Source organism: Brienomyrus brachyistius, chromosome 15 (assembly GCF_023856365.1).
Source record: "Brienomyrus brachyistius isolate T26 chromosome 15, BBRACH_0.4, whole genome shotgun sequence".
Taxonomy (NCBI): Eukaryota; Metazoa; Chordata; class Actinopteri; order Osteoglossiformes; family Mormyridae; genus Brienomyrus; species Brienomyrus brachyistius.
Window position 1 is genome coordinate 19611124 of NC_064547.1, and position 22865 is coordinate 19633988.

Here is a 22865-nt window from a genome sequence, read left to right on the forward strand (position 1 = left end):
CCGCGATCTGAGGCATAATACAGACTGTAAAGTCGCTACCGAACAGCAGATGGCAGAGTAGTTAAAGAACTGATCAGAGAGTAAAACAATGTCTGTGGCTGGAATGCTGCTGGCTCTTGTACCCATGGACACTACAGTTTTTCAGTTCTGTTTTTAATAAGCTGTATTTTGAAGTTAGTTAACATCTCCAGTTTGATGGCAGGTGTCTGTCAGAGAAGAATTAAATGAAAAAGCTTGTGTGATGCTTTATTTGCCAGCTGCACAGTATGAGTACATGTATGTCGCAATGTGTCTTTTCACGCGTCCTATCGCGCTCTCCTTTGATACACACATATACGGCTGAGAGTGAAGACTGGGGTCTGAATGCAGCATTGGCCATTTAGTCATTATGAGCTAAAGGCCGTGTTGAAGGGCCTAACAGTAGCATTAGTCTTCTGGCCAAGGGATTCAAACCAGCAACCTTCTGATCACAGGCACAGAATCCTGACCCACTGAGCCACCCCAAAGAGCACCTGTTGTGACAGAGAGGCCACCTGTGACTCTGTCACCTCCCTGACATCCCAGCCCCTCTTCCTGGCCCCAGAATTCACCCACCCTGGACAATGGCTCTCTGTCTGCCCTGGCCACCCCCAACCAATTTGAATCAGGGTCCTTCCAATGCCGCCTGGCTTGGTGTCGGGAGCAGACAGGCCGCGCTGTCAGCCCCGACTCCCAATTCAGTCCTTCTCCATTTACTATCGAAGCAGTCAAGGTCTTTTTCTTTGCGAACACTTCTGCCCAAAGCAGCGACATCACTTCCTGTCCTCTTTGTGCAGCCAGAGCTTCGCTGCAGCCATGTTGCCTATTTCGTTCAAAGCTCAAACAGCCTCTTGTTCTGTCCCTTAACAGCTTAACAAGCTCTGGTTTCCTGAAGTATTACTGGCCTGATGGAAATTCATGTAGAAATGAAGCTGAGTGTTTGTTTTTTGTTTTTTTTTGCACAGTATACATTTGTGAAGGTGACAGAGCTAAAACATAAGTACCTTCTATCTAATGTGCCTTACATTGATTTAAAAAGGGGGCTGTTTCACTCATTAATTGGTAGCTCTTATTCTAGTAGAGGAAGGACTGTGTTCTAACTGTACTGTGTAGAAATGTAACCTCCTTGGGACAATAGAGACTTTGGTTAGACAGCCTCTTGAGCAAATGTGCACTTCTTTGTTCAGCTGGCCCATTGGCGGCCGGACACGGCTGGGCAGCGTTAACTCTGTGGGTGAGTGAATCCCCCAACCTTAGCTTGACTGTTTGGGTTCCCAGAGTGATCCTTTGCCCCAACATGGATGGATGAATTGATATGGGACGGTCCGCATGAATGTTTTCATTTCGTGTATGCTCCGTTTGAGCTCCATGCACTGCTGCACGCTAATGTTATTTCCGCTTAGACGTTAACTCAAAACCGCAGATCTCCAAGTCATGTGACCTCAGCAGCTGACTAACTCAAACAGTAATCCACCCGTTGTTTACAAACAGCTTTGCAACTCCAGGCTCCATTGGTAATGTTTAAGTTTATGTCGCGTCAAGAGCTCTTGCAATTGACGAATTAAGTTATGAGCAAACTGTCAACAAAAGCCGTCTGCAGTCAGATTCGGTTTAAATAAGGACAGGCAGCTCTCGATCCACAAACGCTCACGTAAGTCACATTTTCCATAAGTCAGATTTACCTGCCCATATCATTCAAGGCATCTTATCGCAAAAATACATAAACACAAAGTATAATTGTATCTCGGATATTTTTTGCGCAAGTTCGGATTTACTTAAGACAGTTTTAAGTTGAGAGCTGCCTGTACTTCAGTAGAAAAGAAACTGTATATTATTTTTTCATAAGCTGGAAAGCGCCAGCTTCAGTGGCGGATGTGCTTTTCAGGTTATGCCTTTGTACTTGCTTTCGCTGAGTGTCTGAGGTCACGTCGGGGCTGGACCCGCATGCCGTTTGAGGTTTCTGCTCTCCTCTCTTTTGTATTATTTTATTTTTTTTTCAGTTTCATCTCACTTTTGCAAACACTACAAAGGAAACGCTCTGACGCAGGTTATTTCTGAGGAAAAAGGTTACAAGAGCAGGAGATGGGCGTTCAGATTGGAGAGGTGCAGCCTGCATCAAACTGAGAATCTGCACACATATTACTTTGGACTCCGGTGTTTAATGTAAACGTGCATTATGAAGATGTCCACCGCCCATCCTCGGAAAGTGAGTGCGTGTGTGTGAGGGCGGAGTTTCTGCTGAAGAGTTGTGCCCCGGTGACCAACACGGTCATGCTTGAATGGTAGGCTACCAGTCATGCTGTAAGGATGACACACCGGTTGCTTACGGCCTGGGCAGCGTGTTGGGTCTGACTATGTGTGAGTAGTGACGGGGGGGTTGTCTCTAACAGAACAAGACCACAATAACATCCCACATGCTCTGCATATGTTTTTAGCGGAGAGGAAATGGTCTAACCAGATCACATTAAAACATTAACATTAGGAAGAATAGCTGCTTAACTGAAGCCAGTCTATAAGATTCTGTTAGGCTTATTTTGCAAACGCTCCGGGAACGTGTTCACTGTGTTGTCTTGCGCCATCAAGTGCCCATATAATGTTACTACAGGAACGCAGAACAGAGGAACAGAGTTTACTCAGCATGACTAGCAGTATAACGAATCATTTCCTTCATTATTTTAGGTAAAGTTAATAGATATAAAAATATATTAAAAGAATTATATAAAGACGCTTTCAGGCAGAAGCGTCAAGATCCTGGGGAGAATTCCAAGCAGAGAAACTAGTTCACATCACATTGTCTTTGCTGCATGTGACCAGAGGCACCAGAACGTGCTGGAGTTTCCATACCCCTTCGTCGCCCCTGCACGTGACTGTCAAACATCGCTCCCACATCTTATAATGAAACAAAATATAACAAATGACCTGACACTAGGTACTGTGACACCCTACGGCGAATAGTCTTTCTACACTTTTTTGAGTTTTTATATGATTATAAAAACTGCAGATCCTGCTGGCAATGTAGACCACTACTGGGAACACTGGTTCTAAATGAAGTAAAAATGATGGAGAGCTAGAAAATTATCACAAACTCTTCTGGTTAATCAGCAAATATTCAAAGAAAAAAAAAGAATTCTAGACGAGCCCTCTGAAAGTCGTTTACGCTACGTTCTCATGCTGGGGCTGATTTTAAGGGTAAGTCTATGACCGCCAGGTGGCGTCATTTCCACATAAGTGGAACATAAACATTTATACCGTCTGCTAAGCTGATTTAATGTACAACAGGCTGAATCGTTCATATAAACCGTTCTTACCCCTTTTCGGAATTTCTGTTTTGGTTTGTTACAAGAGGAAATTAAACTGTTTCACTGAGTCACTACGTTTCTCAGTCTGTTGCCTATGATCAAGCGTATTTTCTGTTCTTAATATCTGAAACATCCTCCACAGATGAGACGGCGTATTCACCTGGACCCCCCACCTGATGTCCTTGCGTGCTTACCTCAGATTATGAGTACAGAAAGCTCAAGGCAAAGGGGTCTTTTCGCTCACATTTCTGGGGGGTATTTAGTGCAGCGACTATGTGTGCTGTCACGCTGTGTAAGTCGCACCCTACACAAGCATCTACCCGGCTGCTTCTTGACTGCGTTTTCGCAGTGCATCAGTATGATACCTGTACGATGCCGCTCACGATCCGCTACTGAATGCTTAAGTCTCTGATGAAAAATTCCATTTTCGCCTCCGGCGTTGTTTCGTTTCCAATCATCCCCTGCGCGAGCTTCACAGCCCTGCTGACTTCATAAGCTGATTTGCACCCACCCCAAAGCTATATGTATAAAACAATCAGGTGCACCATACAGTGAAAGTTGACACAGATCAAACGTAAGACAGTGTACGAACATACAATGCAGCTTAGATGCCTGTCTGCCTCCTTCATTTATATACCTACATGCGTATTTATTATTTTCACAGCTTTCTTTATATTTTTATTGTATTTCTTTCGTTTAATTTCCGGATCTGCATCTACGCTGGAACTCCGCACCGGATGCTCAGACCCAGCAGACATGCTGGAAAGATTATATCTCTCGGCTGGCCAGGGAACACCTTGGTAATCCCCCGGAGGAGCTGAGGAGGTGGCTGAGGAGACGGAGGTCTTGGCATCCCCGCTTAGATTGCTGTCCGGTAACCTGACCCTGGATAAGCGGCGGATGATGGATGGATGGATGGACATCTATTTTACTTTTATTTTATTTATTTATTTTACTTCTATCTTGTTTTGTGTACGCTTATTTTGACAGATTGTTTAATCATGCACTTCATGCCACCACCTGCACTAAAAGCAAATACTTTTGTATTTTTTGCACTTGGTGAATAAGATGATTATTGATTCATACCCCTCTGATCATGTCCAGGAAGAATGGTTGGAAGATGGTTGGATGGATGGATTGTTGGCACACCATTTTATGGCAGCAGAGAATATCCATCCATCCATTCGCAAATACTAGGCAAGATAAAAAGCCAAAGCTAAAGCATTGACCACATCAGTATGAATGAGTGCTCGTCAGGTTCGGTGAAACCCCGGGTGGGACTGTCCCCAGTACAGGAAGCCCCAGGTGGGACTGAGTCCTTAGTGTGATGCCGTATTTGGCAAATAATCATGCCTGTCGGCAGCATCGGTCCTTCGGTCCGGAGCGTCTAAAAGCCGAGACGCTTCCCAGCTCCTGTCCAGCTCCTCGACCATCGGCAGGATCCCCAATCACAGTTTTCCAAGCTACACCAGATACATTATGGGATGGGATTCCAAAAACAGCCGTTTGCCAAAACGGGCCCGGGGAGCGTTACCGGTGAAATCCGAGCGAGCGCGCTTGCCGCGCCCCGCCTGTTATTGGCGGCCTCCGAAACCGGAGCCAGTGACTCAATTAATGTTTTATTCATTTAGGCTGCAGATCCGTTGCACAAAAAGGAGCAACCTGACTCCACTGACCTGCCAGCGTTGGCTTGGAAAGGACTGGAACGAGGGGCTTGACTGGGAGCTGGTGGAAGACGCAGCCCGTCGGAGGGGGGTGCAGGTAAGTGTGGAGCCTGTCCGCCGGACCATCTGCAGGTGCTCCTCCGCAGGGCAAAGGGTCCTCCTCCCTTCTGAGGCTCGCACTGCCGATTCTTCTGTTCCTTTGTCTGAATCTCACTTGGCTACTTAATACTGGGATCGCTTCTGTTGGTGGAAAACGCAAGAAGCCTGGATACAAAAGCAAGACTGGTGTGAATGAGGTATTAGATGCTTCAGTACATCTACATCTAACGTATTTACCTCTCTGGTCTTTTTGATTATATGTGTTGGTGCACATTGGTAAGTCCTATTGACTCTGTGCAGAGTTTTATTCCGTACAGTTTGTCACATTAATGTGAGCCTGTTGGCACCTTCAACTGGGTGTTTGTGTCTATTGGGGGGATGTTGCTGCGTGTTTAGAGCGAAAACTCTAACTCTGCATAATAATCCCTCACGCTAAGAAACGCTGTAAGTTTGGCCCTATCAATAATGAATAGGGTCGCTGTTAGGCTCGCCGATACAGTTACCGACATCAAGGCTGCAACACCGACATTCTCTGACTGAAATCTAGTGGCTTTTGAGATGGGCCATCCTGCCCCGTAAAGGGGTCTTTAAAGTCTAGGGGGGAGGGGGGTGCTTTCGATGCAAAAGCCGCACGTCTGGTCACACTAAGGCCCGAGGGACGCACTCCCTCGTTCGTCTCGGACGCGCGCTGGCAGTGTTGGCAGTGTTCTGATGACATGCTCATTGTCTGCGTGTGATTTCGCAGTTAATTGTCATACGCCATGTCCGAGCAAAGACAGCGTGCCCTGTCCACTTCAGGAGAAGCCCTCTACCAGATCCTGGGCCTGGAAAAAGGCTGCACCTATGAAGACATCAAGAAGTCCTACAGGTGGGTCATGTATATATATCCTCACGCCAACTTAGCACCACACTGCACGGAGCACCGCCCAAAACCTCTGTGTTGCTTCCTGCTGTTCCTGTTGTTGTTGCTGTTGTTGTTATTTTCGCCCAAACTTCCACCATGAATCCACGACGGCCCAGTAAGCATGTCACCATGGAAACACAGCCTTACGCCCTGTATTCCCTGGCTATGACAGCCACCCCTCCCCTTTCATGGCAGTGACTAGCCCTGGTAGACCAGCCGTCGTACAGACTAGCCAGTTTTAAACCATGTGACACTGACCGTTTTTTTTTTGTGACGGCCGTCTTCAGATGCATCAGTTATATTACCAAACGCAGAAGGGAGTGAGAGGTTGCATGATTCTTAACATACCATCTTTAAATCACCCTCAGTGTGTAGTGGGGTGTGCGCATCCCATCAGGCCACGCCTCTGCCTTGTGTCCGGTGCTGCTTGAGAAATGTGCCCCAAGTGACCGCGACCAGGATAAGCTGTTCGAAGATGGATCAATGAATGTAGCCCTTCCATTAAATTCAAAATGAAAACGCAGTTATCTGTATTACAGTGTTTGGCAGATGATTTTATTTAATGTGACAAACGCTGTTTCGAGAAAGGAGGGTCAGCCACGACACTGGGTATTAGGGACTTTGCTCAGTGGCCCAAAGGTATCGTCACTTTGCCGACCCAGAGAGTTGACCTTGGGATCCCAGGCACACCACCCTGCAGAGCAACACAGCACCCTCATAATCTTTATCAGTTCGAGGAAAAAAATTGACCCGCACCATCTGTTCCTTCGAGCCGGATTCGAACCAGCGACCTAAGGATCACAGTACAGCCTCTACAGTCCTCCGCTCTACCAACTGAGCTATCGAAGGGTGGTGTGGTGTCCAGCAGACAGTTGTGGTGAGGTGTGCTGAGCCTCGCCCCCCCCTCCCTTTCTCAGCAAGCACCCCGCCAAGCCATCACTGGCCATTTTCACTGCAGGAATAGTCATGCACACCAGGTGGCACTGGAAAGCCATGAGCATAAAGGTGTGAAGCAATAATGGAAATCAGTGACCCACACCGACATAATCTGTTTATCGCAAATAACTGCATTTATATCTAAACACAACTGCTTGCAATGACTTAAAATGATGATGATGGTGCGATTTGATGGCCTTACTTCTTCGACTCCCTCCTCCACTCTTCTCCATGGTTTCTCTCCCGATTTTCCATGGGGGCCTTAATGGGATGTCATTGCCTCTTTGAAGGAGGGGCTTAACCACCAAAGCGTGGCTGCAGACACAGGGTGGGAGGAGTCTCCCATCTTCAGAGGCCGTTTTCCACTCAGCCGTCTTTGCGGGAGATTCTAATTGGGTCCCTGGACCCTCAGAGCCGCAGCCAATCCCAAGCTGACTGCCCGTCCAATCGGCCAGCAGTTAGCTGGAAGGGACCCACAATCAAGAGCAGAGCTCAAATGGAACCTTTAGCCTCGATCATTATTCTAGTCAAGTTGAACTATATACTAACTGAATCACGTTTTGCTTGAACCCTCTCAGGTGGCTTTTCTTCTTGAGGGGGGGGGGTCACAGCTACCTATGTTGTGTTGTCCTCCCCCCTCCTTCTGAATCCTTATTAATGAAGTGAGGCATTGCAGATAACACATAAAATGTGTGTTTGCTGCATCACTGATTGCCAAACTCTGCTCTAAACCGCGGTACCAACTTCAAAACACTGAACTACGGTGCCTGATGCCAGGTCAGACACCAGCTTAACTGCTATGCAACAGACCTAATTAAATTAACTGAAATTAATACATGAAGGAAAAGGGTAATTTAGAAGGAGATCCAGGATGTTTTGGGAAGTTCTGTTTTTTTTTTTGCACTAAGGAGGCCAGCTTTCTCTTCCAGGAAATTGGCTCTGAAATATCACCCGGACAAGAATCCCGACAACCCAGAGGCCGCGGAGAAATTTAAGGAGCTGAACAATGCTCACTCCGTGCTGTCAGACATCACTAAAAAGAACATATACGACAAGTATGGCTCCCTGGGTTTGTACGTGGCGCAGCAGTTTGGAGAGGAGAACGTCAACACCTACTTCATGCTCTCAAGCTGGTGGGCCAAGGTGATAAGCCGACGCTGCGACCCTTAGCACTGACTTGACATAACATCCGTGGGTTTGGCCTTTGGCCAGCGCGAGTCTGTGATTATTAACTGTAATCACAAATCTGTGGATCAGATTTAAGCAGGAGTATAGCACTTAACCTGTCACAAACCACCAAAACGACATGTCTTACAAATTACGAATAAACTACTAACATTTTCGGATGTAGAGATTTTGATGAAATTGATGTAAAACACGCTGGTGTTCGAAACCCATAAGGGCGTCATAGTGTCTAAGAGAAAGTGAAATTGGCTTGCTAAGTTGGTGCCCCGTCACTAGATGGCGCCATAGGCGGCTGCTTATATTACTTAATGGGTTGACAGTCCCTCAATGACCATTCCCTCATTAAACCAAACATGCATCTGAGCAAAACTGGCAGAAGTCCCTCCAGAAGAGAACAGCACTGACAGCGTGCGAACTGACAGCTCCGACATGCGTCTGCAGGGTCTCTTCGCCATCTGCGGCCTGCTGACGGGCTGCTACTTCTGCTGCTGTTTGTGCTGCTGCTGCAACTGCTGCTGCGGGAAATGCAAGCCCCGGGTCCCAGGGGAGGAAGAGCAGCAAGAGTGCTACGTGTCCCCGGAGGACCTGGAGGAACAGATCCGTACCGACATGGAAAGGGGTAAGTGGGACCGGCATGCACGAGGTAAGGTGACCTATGGGAAGCAGAATCTGCTGGAAGGGTTCCGTGCTGATGCACGGCATTCTAGGATCGGGGACCACTCCAGGGCTTCTCCTAGCCGACGCTGTGCTTTTACTGGTCAATCCCCTTCAGGAAGAGCGTCTGTAGAAAGAACAAAGGGACAGAGGGCACAGAGAACATAGGCTGTGTCTGAATTCCAGAGATGAATCCGTCAAAGGACGCAGTCTTTGAAGATAGACTTGTGGGATGCGTTCTTCGTGGGTCGAATGGAAAACGCTGTCAAATCACCAGCTGTTCCCGCCTTTGCCCTTGAGTCACGAAGTGCCCCCTCCTATCATCTAACCAGGACACGCCTACTTTACCGCAATGAATCTTGGGATATCTTGGGCTATGAAGGGTCCATCGGGTGGATGCATTTCCAGGTCACATTTTACAGAGGCTTCCAAAGAGGACAGCCTTTTCACACCACCGTGGCTTAAAACAAGGCCTCAGGTTATGACAGATAATCATATATTTATTATTTTCATATAGCATCCCTCATAACAGTCACACCAAAGCACTTGATAAGAATGTGTGGCAATCCATTACTATATAATTTATACAAAATGGGGCATGGAACAGGGAAGTGGAGGGAGGGAACTAAAAAGTAGGGAGAGAAAATCCTCTGGGGGTGTGAGGACAAGTAGCTGAATCCCTCCCCCACCCCCCCCACCCCCCCCAGCATGGTGACGTTTTAGATTTTGTAGACGTGTCCCAATGTCTTAATCTCAGATAAATACAGTGGTTAATTAACAAAAACAATAACCATTATATATTAGCCTTTTCCTTTGTCAGTGTGACAATGTGTGTATTTTTTCCTCGTCTGCATTAATCTCCACAAACCACTAATTACCGTGGGTGTGAGTCATTTCCCAAAATGTGTCTTCGTGCGGGTTATTTTTGGTCAGTGCAGTGCCTTTCATGTCCTCAGAACTGGCGAGCCTCTGCTTGAGGAGAACGACACGCTCCCCTTCACAGCTCTGCCTATGATTAAGTCCCACAGCAGATGTGAAGAGAGATGTTTGCAGCAGCAAATGTAAAAAATGCCCAGAAGAGTGTTCACCACGTCAGAAAAGTCCTCCGCCCTCACACATTAATAATAGAACGAGTCATGAGATACGGTCTGCTAACGAAGTCAAGCACTCGCTTACGCTGCTGCGTTTATTGTGGAATTCGCACGCAGTAGCCTCCTAAACGGTAGAGCTGCAGGTTAGTGGTGAAAGATCAGACACACCAAGTTCAGCACATCCGCACCTGGATGTGTATTATAAATGCTATTAATAAGAGAAAAGCCATATTTGTTCTGAGGGACTGAGGAATTGTACTGCAACTCCTGTTAAAACAGTAATGATTGCAAAGCTGAAATCGCAGAAATAAAATCAGCTTTAATCCTCTCTGTGTCCCGGTAAGGCCAGCTTCATTTACATGATCGTTGGTTCTAATGTTTAGAAGCAGAGATTTAAATATTATTGAATGCTTTCACACACAAACATTCGCACAGGACAAGGATAGAACTGTTGTAGAAAAAATTACAGGAAGGAATGTGATTATGTGCAGTTAATGTTTTTATGATGCATGTCAGACTCCTAGATGCCTTACGGCAGGGGTCTCAAAGTTAAATATCTTGAGGACCACCGGCGAGGAGCTCTTCCCCTGATAGGGTCACTCGCAGAGCTGCCAGCTCTCACGCATGCGGCGCGACCCTCACGCTTTCAGACTGTCACGCTCACGCAAGAAATCATGCAGCAATATTTTTATATTATTCCATCATAAACCTAAAATCAGCTACAACAAAATATTGGGGTAGTTTGCAAACCCTACATACTATTAATACGTTACTCTTACATACACGTAAATGTGGGCGCAGACTTGTCTCGAATTGAAAACCTCGTGCCAGTCAGCTGACCAAAGTTGCCAATCCCGCACTTGAGATTTTTTTTTTTAGCTGAAAAATAAACAGGAGAATAAAAGAGAATTAAAACCAATGTTAGGTCTATATTCCACAAATATGTGCAGGGGGAGGGGATGTCAATGGAGAAGCTTGAATGCCTGTAAACCTCACAGTGATCAGCCCCCATCTTCTGTGTTAAATTTGAGTTTGTAGCTTGTGAATTTGACTGTAATATGCCTAAATAGAAATAGTTAAATATCACTGTGTTCAGGGCGAAATGGCTCAACATTTTATTTTTATTATTATTGTTATTGTTGTTGTCTTCTCAAGCAGAATGAATTTAATTTTTCTGGGAACAATATTTTCAGATGGCGATACGCCCATTGTGATGCAGCCAACGAGCGCGAGTGAGAAGACCCAGCTGATCGGTGACGGACACCGGACCTACACCTGAGAGGGCGGGGCCACTGGGAGGCGGGCTTTGTAAATAGGGATGCGTGTGTGACATCATGCGGTGACGTTTGGCTGCATTTTCACGTTTCTCCTGGTTGCCTAGAGATATTTTGTTGTGACTTAGCATTAATAAATAACGACTGGAAAAGGAACTTTATAAGAGAATATAAAGAGTAAAGTCTGTTATCTGATGTATCAAGACAAATAAAAGCATTTTTGAAGATTTATTGATGCATGGTGTTTGCGGTTTTGTATATGGTTATTTATCGCATACAATTCAAAGTTACAATAATATCTTAAAAAGATAGAATATCTTAAAAATATAGAAGATGTATGTCAAATTCTCAGATACCATATTAAATGTGAACTTCATTAACTATAAGGAAGCTATTGAGGTATTATAAATGCTAAATTAAATAAAGTGAATTCCTATCGGACAGTATTCATTTAGCATACTGGCTTTTAACACGGGACTTTTAGGAAATCGATATGTTTTATTTTTGTTGATCATTAATAGTTTCACTGTGAGTTGTAGTATTCTTGGCTTGTGTTTTTCTGACGTTAATCTCGTGAGTATAACAGCTAGGCAGCTCTCAGTGAAACAGAGATCAGGAAAGACGCACAGGTACATACTATAAAGTTTACTACGCTGAGTTTTCTACAAAGCTGACATTTCCATCTGTAGCTGCCTCGGGTTCATCTGACAGTATAAATTTTCTCAGTCACACCAGCGTTGAAATGCATCGATGACGTCAAAATGCGCCTTTTCCTTCGAGCCGGATTCGAACCAGCGACCTAAGGATGACAATACGGCTCTACAGTCCTCCGCTCTACCAACTGAGCTATCGAAAGAAGAACGGCAACAGAAATTGCTGAATATTACTTAATATAAGAATACAATACAATTAAGAGATGTTTGAAAGAATAATTGATACTTTATTGATCAACTGTAGGCAAATTATCTTTACGCCTCCCTCCCTTTGTGGAGTAAGTTGATCGCGAGGTTGGTCGCGGCGCCCAGGGTTAAGGGTCTTGCTCAAGGACCCGCAGATGTGCTGAGGCTGGTTTCGAACCTGCGACCTCCTGATTACAAGGACAGAGGCTTAGCCCACTGAGCTACACGCTGCCCCCCTCCTCCCCCAAAGAGGAATTCTTTAGGAAGCTCGTAAAATTGAGATAATAAGTATAGATGTATATTATTTCCTCGATACATTATTATTAATATCATGTGAACAATCGTTTGGCTGCTAATTTAATATTTTGGCCATCACAAATGTGATACAAATCCTTGAATAACGGACAGAACCTGGCCATTTTGCTTGGGAAATTAATATCATTTGTGTAGCGCTACAAATCATCTTGACAGTGGACTCGGGTGTGCTGGGAAACACAGCACTGAATTGTAATAAAGCTGTGTAAAGGTTTCCTGTTCACACAATCTCCTTCAATCTAGACACTCAATGGTGCTGGTGAATTCGGCAATATTTAGACAATTATATTTATTCATTGTAATAAATTGACTAAATACAGCAGTCAGATCTCCTGCTGCAGCTCACACCCCCCACCAGCACCCCCTGCCCCTTGGCATGTAATCCACAAAGGGAGGGTCTGTCCCTGTCACAGCTCACGGGGATGAGCCAAAGAGCAGACAGCTGAAGTTCCTCTGCTACCCTGAGATCATGGCTGACAGGCAATATGAATATAATCTCAAGGAACAGCGCAAAGCGCCCCCTGCTGGTGCCGGGAGTCATTCCCAGAGAGTGGGGCACTGCCTAAAAACATGTACATTGTGAAACGTTCTAAGATTTCCTTTCAAACTCCTCAGCACACCTCTCTTGTCTTCTACATCATTCTACACATTTTCGTGCATTTTCTGCATTATCCAAAGAAATCTTTATAGACCACGCAGAGCTCTCTCAGCTGCTGTCAGTTACAGCCAATAGAATCTTTACGACCATGTGAGTGGCAGGAGGCAGACGTGCGCGTGAGAGGCGTTTCACCAGTAGGTGATGCTGCACAATGCTGTAGGAGCAAAAAAATGATGGTGATGGCAGGGAGACGGCAAGAAATGGCGACGCATCCCCACTGTGAGTCAGGAAAAGTCTCAGACCTGAATTATAAAGAACTTTCTACTGGCACATGGTGCAAAATGTGAAGATATTACAAGACAAAAGAAGCCTTTTCCTCCTTAATTCCATATAAGTTAATAAAAGATATGTGCGTAATACAGGTAGAAGTCTTTACATGGAACTGACCTGGTAACTGGTAGAATGCTATTTAAATCGAGCATTTTGAAATCATATTGCTACCACGTAGCCACATCCCGCTGGGGGCAGCATGTAGCTCAATGGGCTATGAATCTGACCCTCTGATCAGAAGGTTGCCAATTCAAGCCCAGCCTTGGCACATCTGTGGGTCTTTGAGCAAGGTCCTTAACCTCCAGCTGCCTAGTGCTGCTGTGGATGGCTGTCCTTCGCAGCCAGCTTGCTCTCACCTACAGAAAACAGGTGAAAAGAGAATCTCCCTGTAAGGATCAATAAAAGTATTGAGTCTTATATCCTAAGATAGCCCCAAATACAGGGCGGCATGGTGATGCAGTGGTTAGCACTGTTGCCTCACACCTCTGGGACCTGGGTTAGAGTCTCCGCCTGGGTCACATGTGTGTGGAGTTTGCATGTTCTCCCCATGTCGTCGTGGGGTTTCCTCCAGGTACTCCAGTCCAAAGACATGCTGAGGCTAATTGAACTTGCTAAATTGTCTATAGGTGTGCATGTGTGAGTGAATGGTGTGTGAGTGTGTCCTGCGATGGGCTGGCCCCCCATCCTGGGTTGTTCCCTGCCTTGTGCCCATTGCTTCCGGGATAGGCTCCAGACCCCCTGCGACCCAGTAGGATAAACGGTTTGGAAAATGGATGGATGGATGGAGTCCCAAATACTGCGGTGAAGGTGATCTTTTTGCATCATGTTTACTGAAGAAGGTGCCAGTCTCCCATAACTGGCGCTGTGAGCTGTCTTAATTTTAATCCGTCTTTCTTCTCTTGCACAGAATGCAACCCCCTTCTGCAGGAGTGTGCAGAGATTTTCCTTCGTCTCCAGCATCAGCTTAATCCAGGTTGGCGTAATGACCAAGAACAAGGTCACAGCTGCTCAGCACGAGCCGGGATCGAGCGCAGCTCGGCTACGGGTGTCCGGGTCACTCCAGCGTCGGCGTTGAGAAAGAGGCACAAGCTTCCGGAGAATTCCGGACCTGTCAGGACTGTCAGAGTCATGAAGGCCAGGCATTCTGCTGAAAGTCACTGACAGCACTGCATAGCCTGATGCTAGATTATTAGTGAGATACAGCGTTTGGGATTTTTTTAGTCAGACTGTTGCTGGGTACACGACTCCTTGCAGAAGATGAGGAGGGGGATAGAGAGAATGCAGGAAGAAGGAGCGGGCATGGTTTGGGTGGAAGTGGGAGCCCATCCTCGGAGCGCAGGAGCTACAGCCTGGCCCAAGTGAGATGCAAGAAGATGCAAATTAACTGGGTCCACTCTGATGGGGTATCTATTTGCCCCATGGGATTCCCATTCCCATCTTCAGATGGATGCTTGAATATGTTTTATATACTGCACAGGTGCAATACGGACAGTTACTGCAATAAATGAAATATAAATGTTTACATATTTCATCGCATTTTCTTTCCTGTGAAGCTTAAAGTACAGTATTTAAGGCTCCCAAAGGAATGTTCATCCAAAGCAATCGATAGTGTCACTTTCGGCCTTTTTAAAGTAGAGTGAAGGCTTAACATCTGATCATTTTGGCTCCGACAGACCGCCATGTTGTGGTGTTCGTGTTTCTACCAGTACAAGTAAATTCTGAGCACTTCCGTGTTCAGCAGAGACTGTGTTTGGGTTCTACGGCACTATGGCTATAGTGTAAAGCAGAGATCGCCATGCTAGTGAGTTACAAATAAATGCTGAATTCAGATCTCAAAAAAAATTCTGATATATTCAGTCCAAGATGGAATAGAGAACCACCGCTACTAAGTAATGCAACTATTACTATTAAGTTGGGTCTGAAATAAAACTTTTTAAAAATAAAAATCAGTTTTGCTTTGGAGGTTGAAAAAAACACTGTCTTGCAGTGGGACTGTTGCTGATGCCAGTGATGGAGGAAAATCATCAAGATATGGTCGATGCTTCTGGTTATTTGCTGTGCTGGGTGCACTGGAATGCCTCGTGTATGACAGACTAAAGACGATACACGCAGTGCAGAACAATACAGACAGTGAAAAGCTGGCTGGTATCCAGTGAGTGGCTGATGAAGTGAAGTAGCGCATCTATAAAGTGCAGGTACCACGGAGGCTAAGGGAAACAAGCAGTCTTTGAATCCTCACATTTATGCCATTCTCCTTAATTTAACCTCCTCCTGTAAGTCAGAGCAGGTGGACTGACTGGCCCTGGGTACATAACCATCAGGTTCCGGACCCCCCTGAGTGTAGCATGAAATTGGGGATGGGGAAAATGGCTCTCACTGACCCCCCCAGGCAAAGCTAGCATCTTTGATGCGCATTACTATGCAGAGGAGATGTTCTCGCAGGTATCCTGTGCACTAACCCATATTTACCGCATTTCCACAGTAACAAAGGCAGATTTATAAATGCGCCGAATGTCCCTCTGCATCGGGAAGTTTTACTTTCCTCTGTTTCCATTTGTGGCATTTTCCCGAAGATGCCGCTTCATGCATATTCAGGGCGTTATGCGGCGTTCAAGACTCTGCCAGCTGGATCTTAGGTGCTAGTGGTGGGTTGACAGTTGCTGCCGGTGGTTCGATCAGAACAAGGAGGTTTTTTTTTTGTTGTAACTGCTCTTTATTATGCTCAAGCAGAGACTCATCAACTTCTGCTATGAGCTCTGTGTGTATGTTTAAGCGTGCAGTATGCGTGAACACATGCTTCTAAAATGGAAGTAGATATACATATTCCATATCATCTTACATACATTATTCAACAATTACAATATGCTGTATATGGACATTACAATAATATGTCAATACAATAAAGTATTTACAGGTAAGGAATAACTGTGGCCTAAAAGGGAATTTCCTCCAATCACAACTATGGGCATCAAAGGGGCGGGCCCATATATATAAACAAATGACTGGATAGCTCCTGAGTGACAACAAGCTCAGCTAATAACATGTAGAAAATAACAAATCAGCGCAGTGATTGGGGCGGACATCCTAGCAAAACAACTAACATCAACTGCGCCGCAGACAGATTGTTATCAACACAACGGAACTGAAGTGCTTGCCGCTCATAGACAGCTGCAGACCTTTGACACCTTTGTTAGTGTATGACCTGGGGGCAGAAGCAAAGGATGACAGAGGGATGAGGGAAAGGTGGCGGACGGGAGCTGTGTTGCCCTGACACCTGCTGCGGACGCCCTCACTGCACTCCCACCTCCGGTCTCTGTGTTATGACCGGAGCAGCACTGAGTGGCTTTTCAGTGTGACATAAAGCCCTCGACCTTCCTGTAATATTCCCCGAGTACCACCTAGGCTCACGTACACCGCAGCACTCTGTTATTACTACCTGCATCACACCCAGAGCGTAATGACTAAATGGGGCTGATTAATGCACTAATTTAACACTGTTTAATGCTTCCTAACCTGAAAGATATTGCACAATAGCTATGTAATTGTTGCCTATGATACCGCAGGAGAGTTATTTACCCAGGTATCTCTGTACCCTTTGCAGTACGTATGGTTCACAAGCAAGGCAGGAGGGCAGTCGGTGGCTCAGTGGGTTGAGACACTAGTTGTGACCGGAAGGTCGCTAGTTTAAATCCTGTGATTTTCCCTTAACCCGCAGTCATCCCAGGGACTATCTGTCCCAGTCTTTCGGATTATGGTATCAACTGCATGAATAAATGTAAATCATCATGGCCTGCAATTCACAGGCTGCAAGGTGTCACATCTCCTTGTAAAAAGTCTTATTGCATTTTGTTTCATTTTTGCAGCTGGTTTTACGACATGCCATAGTCACTCAGTTGGAGGCGCTAAAACCTCGTAACTCCTGAACTGTTAATTGGCTTGACTCAGTGTGTGTGCAGCTTGCATGATCTGCCGATGTATGTACGCTGCTTTCATCTAGTGAGGAGGCAAATTGGTGCGTGTCTGCCATTGGAATGCACCTCACACCCCTGAGTGTCAGGACCACACGTTAGACACGGGGTTTATTCGGGGTAAAACGCACACGGGCGCCCGGAACAGGCAGAAGCGACGTTATGACGTTAATGACCGGACTGGGGAAACGTGCACAGAAAAGCACTTAAATACATTAGACTAATTAAACTTAACTAGAAACAGCTGATAACAAGAGGATCCCACTTGAGGTAAATGAGGGGGCGTGGCACACAGGAGGGTCGAACGAACGGGACGTGACACTGGGTTTACTGGGGATAAACTTCACGCTCTTTCTAAACCTGTCCTGGACAAGTGTTCATGAAAGGTGGATTTTACGTATTTCAAGGTCAAAAGTATCGATTAAAGAACATGCTCAAATTAATGTATCGTCTTATCGTTGAAATTTATTCAAGATTTCACGGATAGTCCAGAGTAGGGGTTCAAGAGAACACTCAGACCACGAAATGGAAAAGAGATTTAACACACTTTTCTTATTTATGCATTTGTTTTTAAAATATTCAGGTGCTGAAAGGATGAGAGCCAGCATTTAGCGGGATCAGCGTGACGTTAAGTTCAACTGCGGAAGGGCTGGTTTGGGTCTGTTAATGATGGAGGCTATAGCAGCACTGAGAGTCACAGCAGCCCCATTTCTGAAGACACCAGGCACCTACGCTCTTCCCAGCCTATTTGCGGCACTGCATTTAGTCCGGCTGTGCACACAGGTATTTTTCCATTCAAGTGTTTTGTTGCCCCCGTCCGTCTTCAAGCTCCCTGTAACATTAAATGATTTGGATATACGAGATATTAGAAAGTAATGCTAGATTCAGCAAAAGTATTTATCTTTGAACCGCACAGATCAATATAACTATTGGTTTGGCCGATGATAATAATAATGTTTTATTATTATTTAACGTCATGGGCTTTTGTGTATGCACTATTTTTTGGTCCTGACTAAATGATACGTGCGTTATTTAATATCCAGGGAGTTCAGGTAGACTAATTACAGCGTAGTTAAATGTTGATGCACAAGCACCTATAACTCTCGTCGCGTCATTTACGATTTATTTTAATAGGTGTAATCATTGAGGAAATCACACGAGATCCCTTCTTCGGGCCCTTAAATAGCCTATCTTCCGTTCTACCTTTTTAATATCTGACGTTCTTTCTTTTAAAGAGGGATTAAACATAAGATCACACATTTGCGTTTTAGCCACAAAGCGCAAGAGAGCAGCGCTCACTGCAGCGTATTAACATAAATGAAACTGAAATATTTATTTAACAGATTAGTTTAACGCTTGCGTACAACATTAACATGCTGGAAGCTTAACATGGAAGAATCTACACAACTGAATGTGAAGGTAAGCTTTTATTGAAAATATATAAATAGATATTCTCTGGCACAACAAAAATGACTCGTTGCTCATATCGTGTTTATTATTAAACTTAAACAAGGTAAAGTACAGTAGAACTGAATTTCAGGAAGAGCTGTTCAGTTAGGCTCTTTGTGGGGTTTCTACAATCTAGTTAAAATAAATGGTCTTTTAAGACAAAGTATAGGTTGATTCTGTGTAAATGCTACACTTTCAGCACTGTTACAACAGTTATACAAATTGACGACAGTTTTCTTGCATTTTGGCACACAATCTGATTACCACCAAGCGAAATAAAAATCCAGATTTATAGTCAAAGCTATAAAATAAATAAGGCAATAGATAAATAATTGGACGAACGAAAATAGATACAGCAGCACTATGGTATGTAATATAGTGTGTTTGTGCTGGATGTTAAACTTTCTTTGGCAGATGGATGTCGGTCACGCTTATTTACCGATGATTTCCATCATTTTCCTGTTGCTGTGGGCTTGCTGTGCCAGCTGCTCCGCTCTGGCCATTTCCAGCACTTCTCGGAGCAGGTGGAAAGTTAGATCCAGTGAAATGGGAGGCTCCTCAGAGCGCTTTGCCCTCTCCTCCGGCTCGGCGAGGCTGCCGGCAAACCGGCTCAGGTTGTCGACCTTGCTCTGCAGGAGGCGCTGCGTTAACTGCAGATCAAGCGCCTTTTTGACGGTCGCGTCGGCGGACGACACCGGAATGACTGGCTGCCCGCGACCGCCGTCTCCAAGCCGGACGAAGTACTCCGATCCGAGACGCACCAGAAGCGGAAGATGCTGCTGCTGCTGCTGCTGTGGAGCAGACTGGTGGGCAGGAGCCGGCAGGGCGCCGGGGGGCTCGATGGCTCTGCATTCATGCCGGGGCAGAAAGGCGACTAGGAGGACCGCGATGGACACAAGTAGATGGAGCTTCATATCAGGAGGTCAGCGGGGATCTGAGGAGGAAGCAGTTTAGCGCACTTTATACTCACGGTTAGGTGCCAGATCGGCATTTACAAAATCCAGCCTGGACGGGGAAATTAAATAAAAAAGTTTTTATGGATTATATCAGTTAAACAATTATCGCTATGTCAATAATACCGTTTATTTATTCAAAACTGGAAACAAAACAGAATTCTGGAGGCACTTTAAAATTAAAAAAGTAACATCTTTAAGGTTATTTAGTGTTGGAAAAAAAGTATAAGTTTATTACGGACATTTTTCTGAACAACGTAAAAGCTCACGAAAACGGTTGACAAGTTTTTACAAGAAATACTGCTGCAAGAGAAACTGAGCCTTTTATTATACCCTAAATTACTCTAAGTTCATTACGGCACTCTACACATATATCTGCATATAGATATCCACTCTGCGCATACTGCACACCGTCCGAAGGACCATCACCGTTATCATCACTTAATTTGTGGAGTACCATTCAGAACAAGCCAACAAGTTTGTGGAGTACCTGAGCTGCGCCGGGTCAGTGAGCCTGTCCCTGGAAGATGGCGTGTATCTACTGAGATGCTTCCTTCTTCCACGTTTTCTTATAGTCTATAAAGAAATCGGTGAAAGGGCTTCTTTAAAGAATGAATCGCTGTTTTATAGTCAAGATGTGCGACAAGTGTCACGCAGTGAGCTCAGATCTTGCGTCTGCGCAGACCTGAATGGGTAGACACCTGAATGAAGCGCGTCTCCGGCGGACTTACGATGGGATGAGTCATAAAGAGCCGTTGCCGCACTCAGCACAGAATACCAATATTGTAATATGTGCATGACTGACTTTTGTATGTATAAAATGCATCTTATCCATATTCTGGTCTTTTCTACCCATCTTCATAAATATGGCCTCACTGCTTGGTTCCAACTGTCACGGACGTCAATTAAAAATCAAAGATAATCTAATCTAGACTGGCTGCACCTGGGTACACTGACGTATGCCTAATAATAAATAACCCGTAGGCCCTGAACACTTCTATATATTCCATATCTCTTTTATTGCCATTAATTATGCCATTAATTTGTAAAATGTGTTTGCTTATTATGCTTATATATTTGAGTCGGGTTTAATACATGTTAAATATATATATATTAATTAATGAATTAATAAATTATATATATTTAATCTCCATGATTTGTGAGATTACCTGTATGTTTCAGTGTTTTACCATAGTTTACCCCAGCAACAGCGGTAGGGGCAGGTTGTTAAGCACCTGCTATAACTGGATTGCCGCACACATGGTAAGTTCCTCGGGGTGACTGTGTTGTGAAAGGCACTATATAATAATAAACTGAACTTAAAATGGAACTTTGAAAGTGTCATCACCTTACGCAATTTCAGATGCATTCAGTTTTTCAAAGGGCAACAGCAGACACCTGTTGGCTGGACCTCTCAGTTACATCAGGGAGCATCAGGGAGGTTCCTCTCCTTGGTTTGCAGGAGCTGGACAGATGTGACATACACTAGGAATTAACGTGACCAAATCTTACCCACTGACACCCACCCAGGAGGCAAATAAATTCTGGCTCAGATGCAAGGTGATATGAATTCTGTGTCCTCTTCCCCAATCATTCACACCCAGAACATCCAGCCAGAAGGACAAGGGCTGGCTAAAAAAATATGACTCAGCCTGACCAGCGCTGTAACATACGATGCATATAAATAAGTACGTCTACTAAATGCTTAATAGCATAAATTTAAATAATTAGAAGAATTGCAAATAGAAATATCAGTGAAATAGCAATTATTTTGTGTTACCACAACAGTGCCCCATTTTACAGGTTTTTGAAATCGTATGGATCTTTTAAAATGGTAATGTCAGCGTGATATTAAAGGTGAAACATTTTTAATCGGTTCCTTGCTCATAAGCAAAGCGCTTCAGGCAGATTCTATCGGATGTATATAACGATGCGGAATGTGTGGATCGCTTACTAACTTTCGCAGTGATGCCACAATCTTTCCTAAGCTTGTCACCAAATCTGCAAAGATCAGAAAGACGGCCCCCACCAAGAAACTGAGTATGTTATCAATCTCGTACAAAGCACCCCGCACCTTCCTTATATTACACTCACTATTACCCAATACCACAGTACTACCTATTACTTTTCTTTACTACTCAATACTAGTTAGTACCTTTCAATATCTATCAGTACTACACACTATGACTCAGCACCACTCAATGCTACTTAATATGATTTACTACTACTCAGTATCAGTCACTACTGCCCAGTAACATGTATTACTACTCATTACCACTCAAAACTACCCAGCCCCATACATTACTACTCAGTATCACTTACCTTGTGCCATGCATAAGCACTCAGTAACACTCACTACAATTCAGTACCAGTGAGTACTACTCTGCCTTCTGATGTGTTTACTGAGTTACAAGTAAGAGCAATATAGCCAGTGTCAGTGTGGGGGGGGGCATCCTGGTTGGGGGTTGGTGATGAGGGTTGGGAAACAAAAGTCAGTTGGGGGTGTGACCTTCTCAGGGTGGAACTCAGTCCCACTCCAGCTCTGGAGGTGGCGCTGTGTGTTAAGTCCAGCTCGTCCTGTCCGCCTGACCCTCCCTCTCCTCCTTTAAGTGGCCCTGATGAGTTACTTGTCACCCCTTGTTGGTCTTTGTATATAAGTTCCCGTTTGTCTCGTCAGCTGCAGTCCTGTCATTGATGTTGCTCCTCCTGTGTCCCTCTCCATACGGTCCTTCTTGTTTTGACCCCTCGCAGTCTCATTTGTGTCCCTGCTTCCTTTTAGCTGAATAAGACCCCTTTTTGCCTTCGTTCCACATGCCGTGGCACTATAGGGTTCTACCGTAAAAGAGATGGATGAGGAGAACTTCTGGTCCATCACTTCTGCTTCCCAGAGAAGAAGCTACACTTACGTATAGGATGGTGCACAGGGACCATCAAGGCTGTACAGGAAAAGCAGGAGGATTATGTATAGCATAAGAATTATTTGAGAGTGACATGCTAAAACATTTCCCTATCATGTAAGAGCACGGACAGTTACTGAGTCATTTCGTATTCAAGAGAGATATTTGGTCTCAACGCATCAAAAGTACCCAGTTGAACTATATCACTTGTCACTTTTTTTATATATTTCCTCTATGAAATGACTGCGTAATGTTTAGTAATAATAGGAGTATGATTCTCTTTTTAAACAATGAGTACTTTAAGGAGTATTTGGAGCTTTCAGCATTGATAA

General features: G+C 44.8%; 2 protein-coding genes and 2 non-coding genes across 8 annotated transcripts; 1 reads left to right on the forward strand and 3 right to left on the reverse strand.

Moving 5' to 3' along the window:
* The first annotated feature begins 1124 nt into the window (after nt 1–1124).
* dnajc5b (DnaJ (Hsp40) homolog, subfamily C, member 5 beta) lies at nt 1125–11353 on the forward strand. 5 transcript variants are annotated; one of them, XM_048977536.1, is made up of 6 exons: nt 1125–1252; nt 4949–5078; nt 5826–5948; nt 7850–8063; nt 8547–8724; nt 11044–11353. In XM_048977536.1, the coding sequence occupies exons 3-6, from the start codon at nt 5842–5844 to the stop codon at nt 11127–11129; spliced, it is 585 nt and encodes a 194-aa protein (XP_048833493.1). In that variant the 5' UTR covers nt 1125–1252; nt 4949–5078; nt 5826–5841; the 3' UTR covers nt 11130–11353. The 5 variants fall into 5 exon arrangements, with proteins under 5 accessions (XP_048833493.1, XP_048833489.1, XP_048833490.1 ...); XM_048977532.1 differs by lacking the exon at nt 1125–1252 and adding an exon at nt 1494–4191; XM_048977533.1 differs by lacking the exon at nt 1125–1252 and adding an exon at nt 1494–1669 and having other exon boundaries at nt 4063–5078.
* On the reverse strand, nt 6748–6833 carry trnay-gua (transfer RNA tyrosine (anticodon GUA)). Its single transcript is given in 2 exon segments — nt 6748–6783; nt 6797–6833. It is a non-coding gene; the product is annotated as a tRNA-Tyr (tRNA).
* Nucleotides 11354–11895: 542 nt separating the features above from the next.
* On the reverse strand, nt 11896–11980 carry trnay-gua (transfer RNA tyrosine (anticodon GUA)). Its single transcript is given in 2 exon segments — nt 11896–11931; nt 11944–11980. It is a non-coding gene; the product is annotated as a tRNA-Tyr (tRNA).
* Nucleotides 11981–18797: 6817 nt separating this feature from the next.
* Nucleotides 18798–21667, reverse strand: LOC125708920 (corticoliberin-like). The gene is made up of 4 exons (XM_048976844.1): nt 21595–21667; nt 20990–21101; nt 20127–20212; nt 18798–19617 (listed from the first exon to the last, which is right to left on the reverse strand). The coding sequence occupies exon 4, from the start codon at nt 19595–19597 to the stop codon at nt 19115–19117; it is 483 nt and encodes a 160-aa protein (XP_048832801.1). The 5' UTR covers nt 19598–19617; nt 20127–20212; nt 20990–21101; nt 21595–21667; the 3' UTR covers nt 18798–19114.
* Between the last annotated feature and the right edge of the window lie 1198 nt (nt 21668–22865).

What these genes read in the sequence shown, in the direction of transcription:
- dnajc5b (XM_048977536.1), top strand. Translation starts at nt 5,842, where the DNA reads ATGTCCGAGCAAAGACAGCGTGCCCTGTCCACTTCAGGAGAAGCCCTC. An exon ending in GACATCAAGAAGTCCTACAG is followed by an intron (nt 5,949 to 7,849) that starts GTGGGTCATGTA and finishes TTTCTCTTCCAG; the next exon opens with GAAATTGGCTCTGAAATATC. An exon ending in TCTCAAGCTGGTGGGCCAAG is followed by an intron (nt 8,064 to 8,546) that starts GTGATAAGCCGA and finishes ATGCGTCTGCAG; the next exon opens with GGTCTCTTCGCCATCTGCGG.
- LOC125708920 (XM_048976844.1), bottom strand. Translation starts at nt 19,597, where the DNA reads ATGAAGCTCCATCTACTTGTGTCCATCGCGGTCCTCCTAGTCGCCTTT.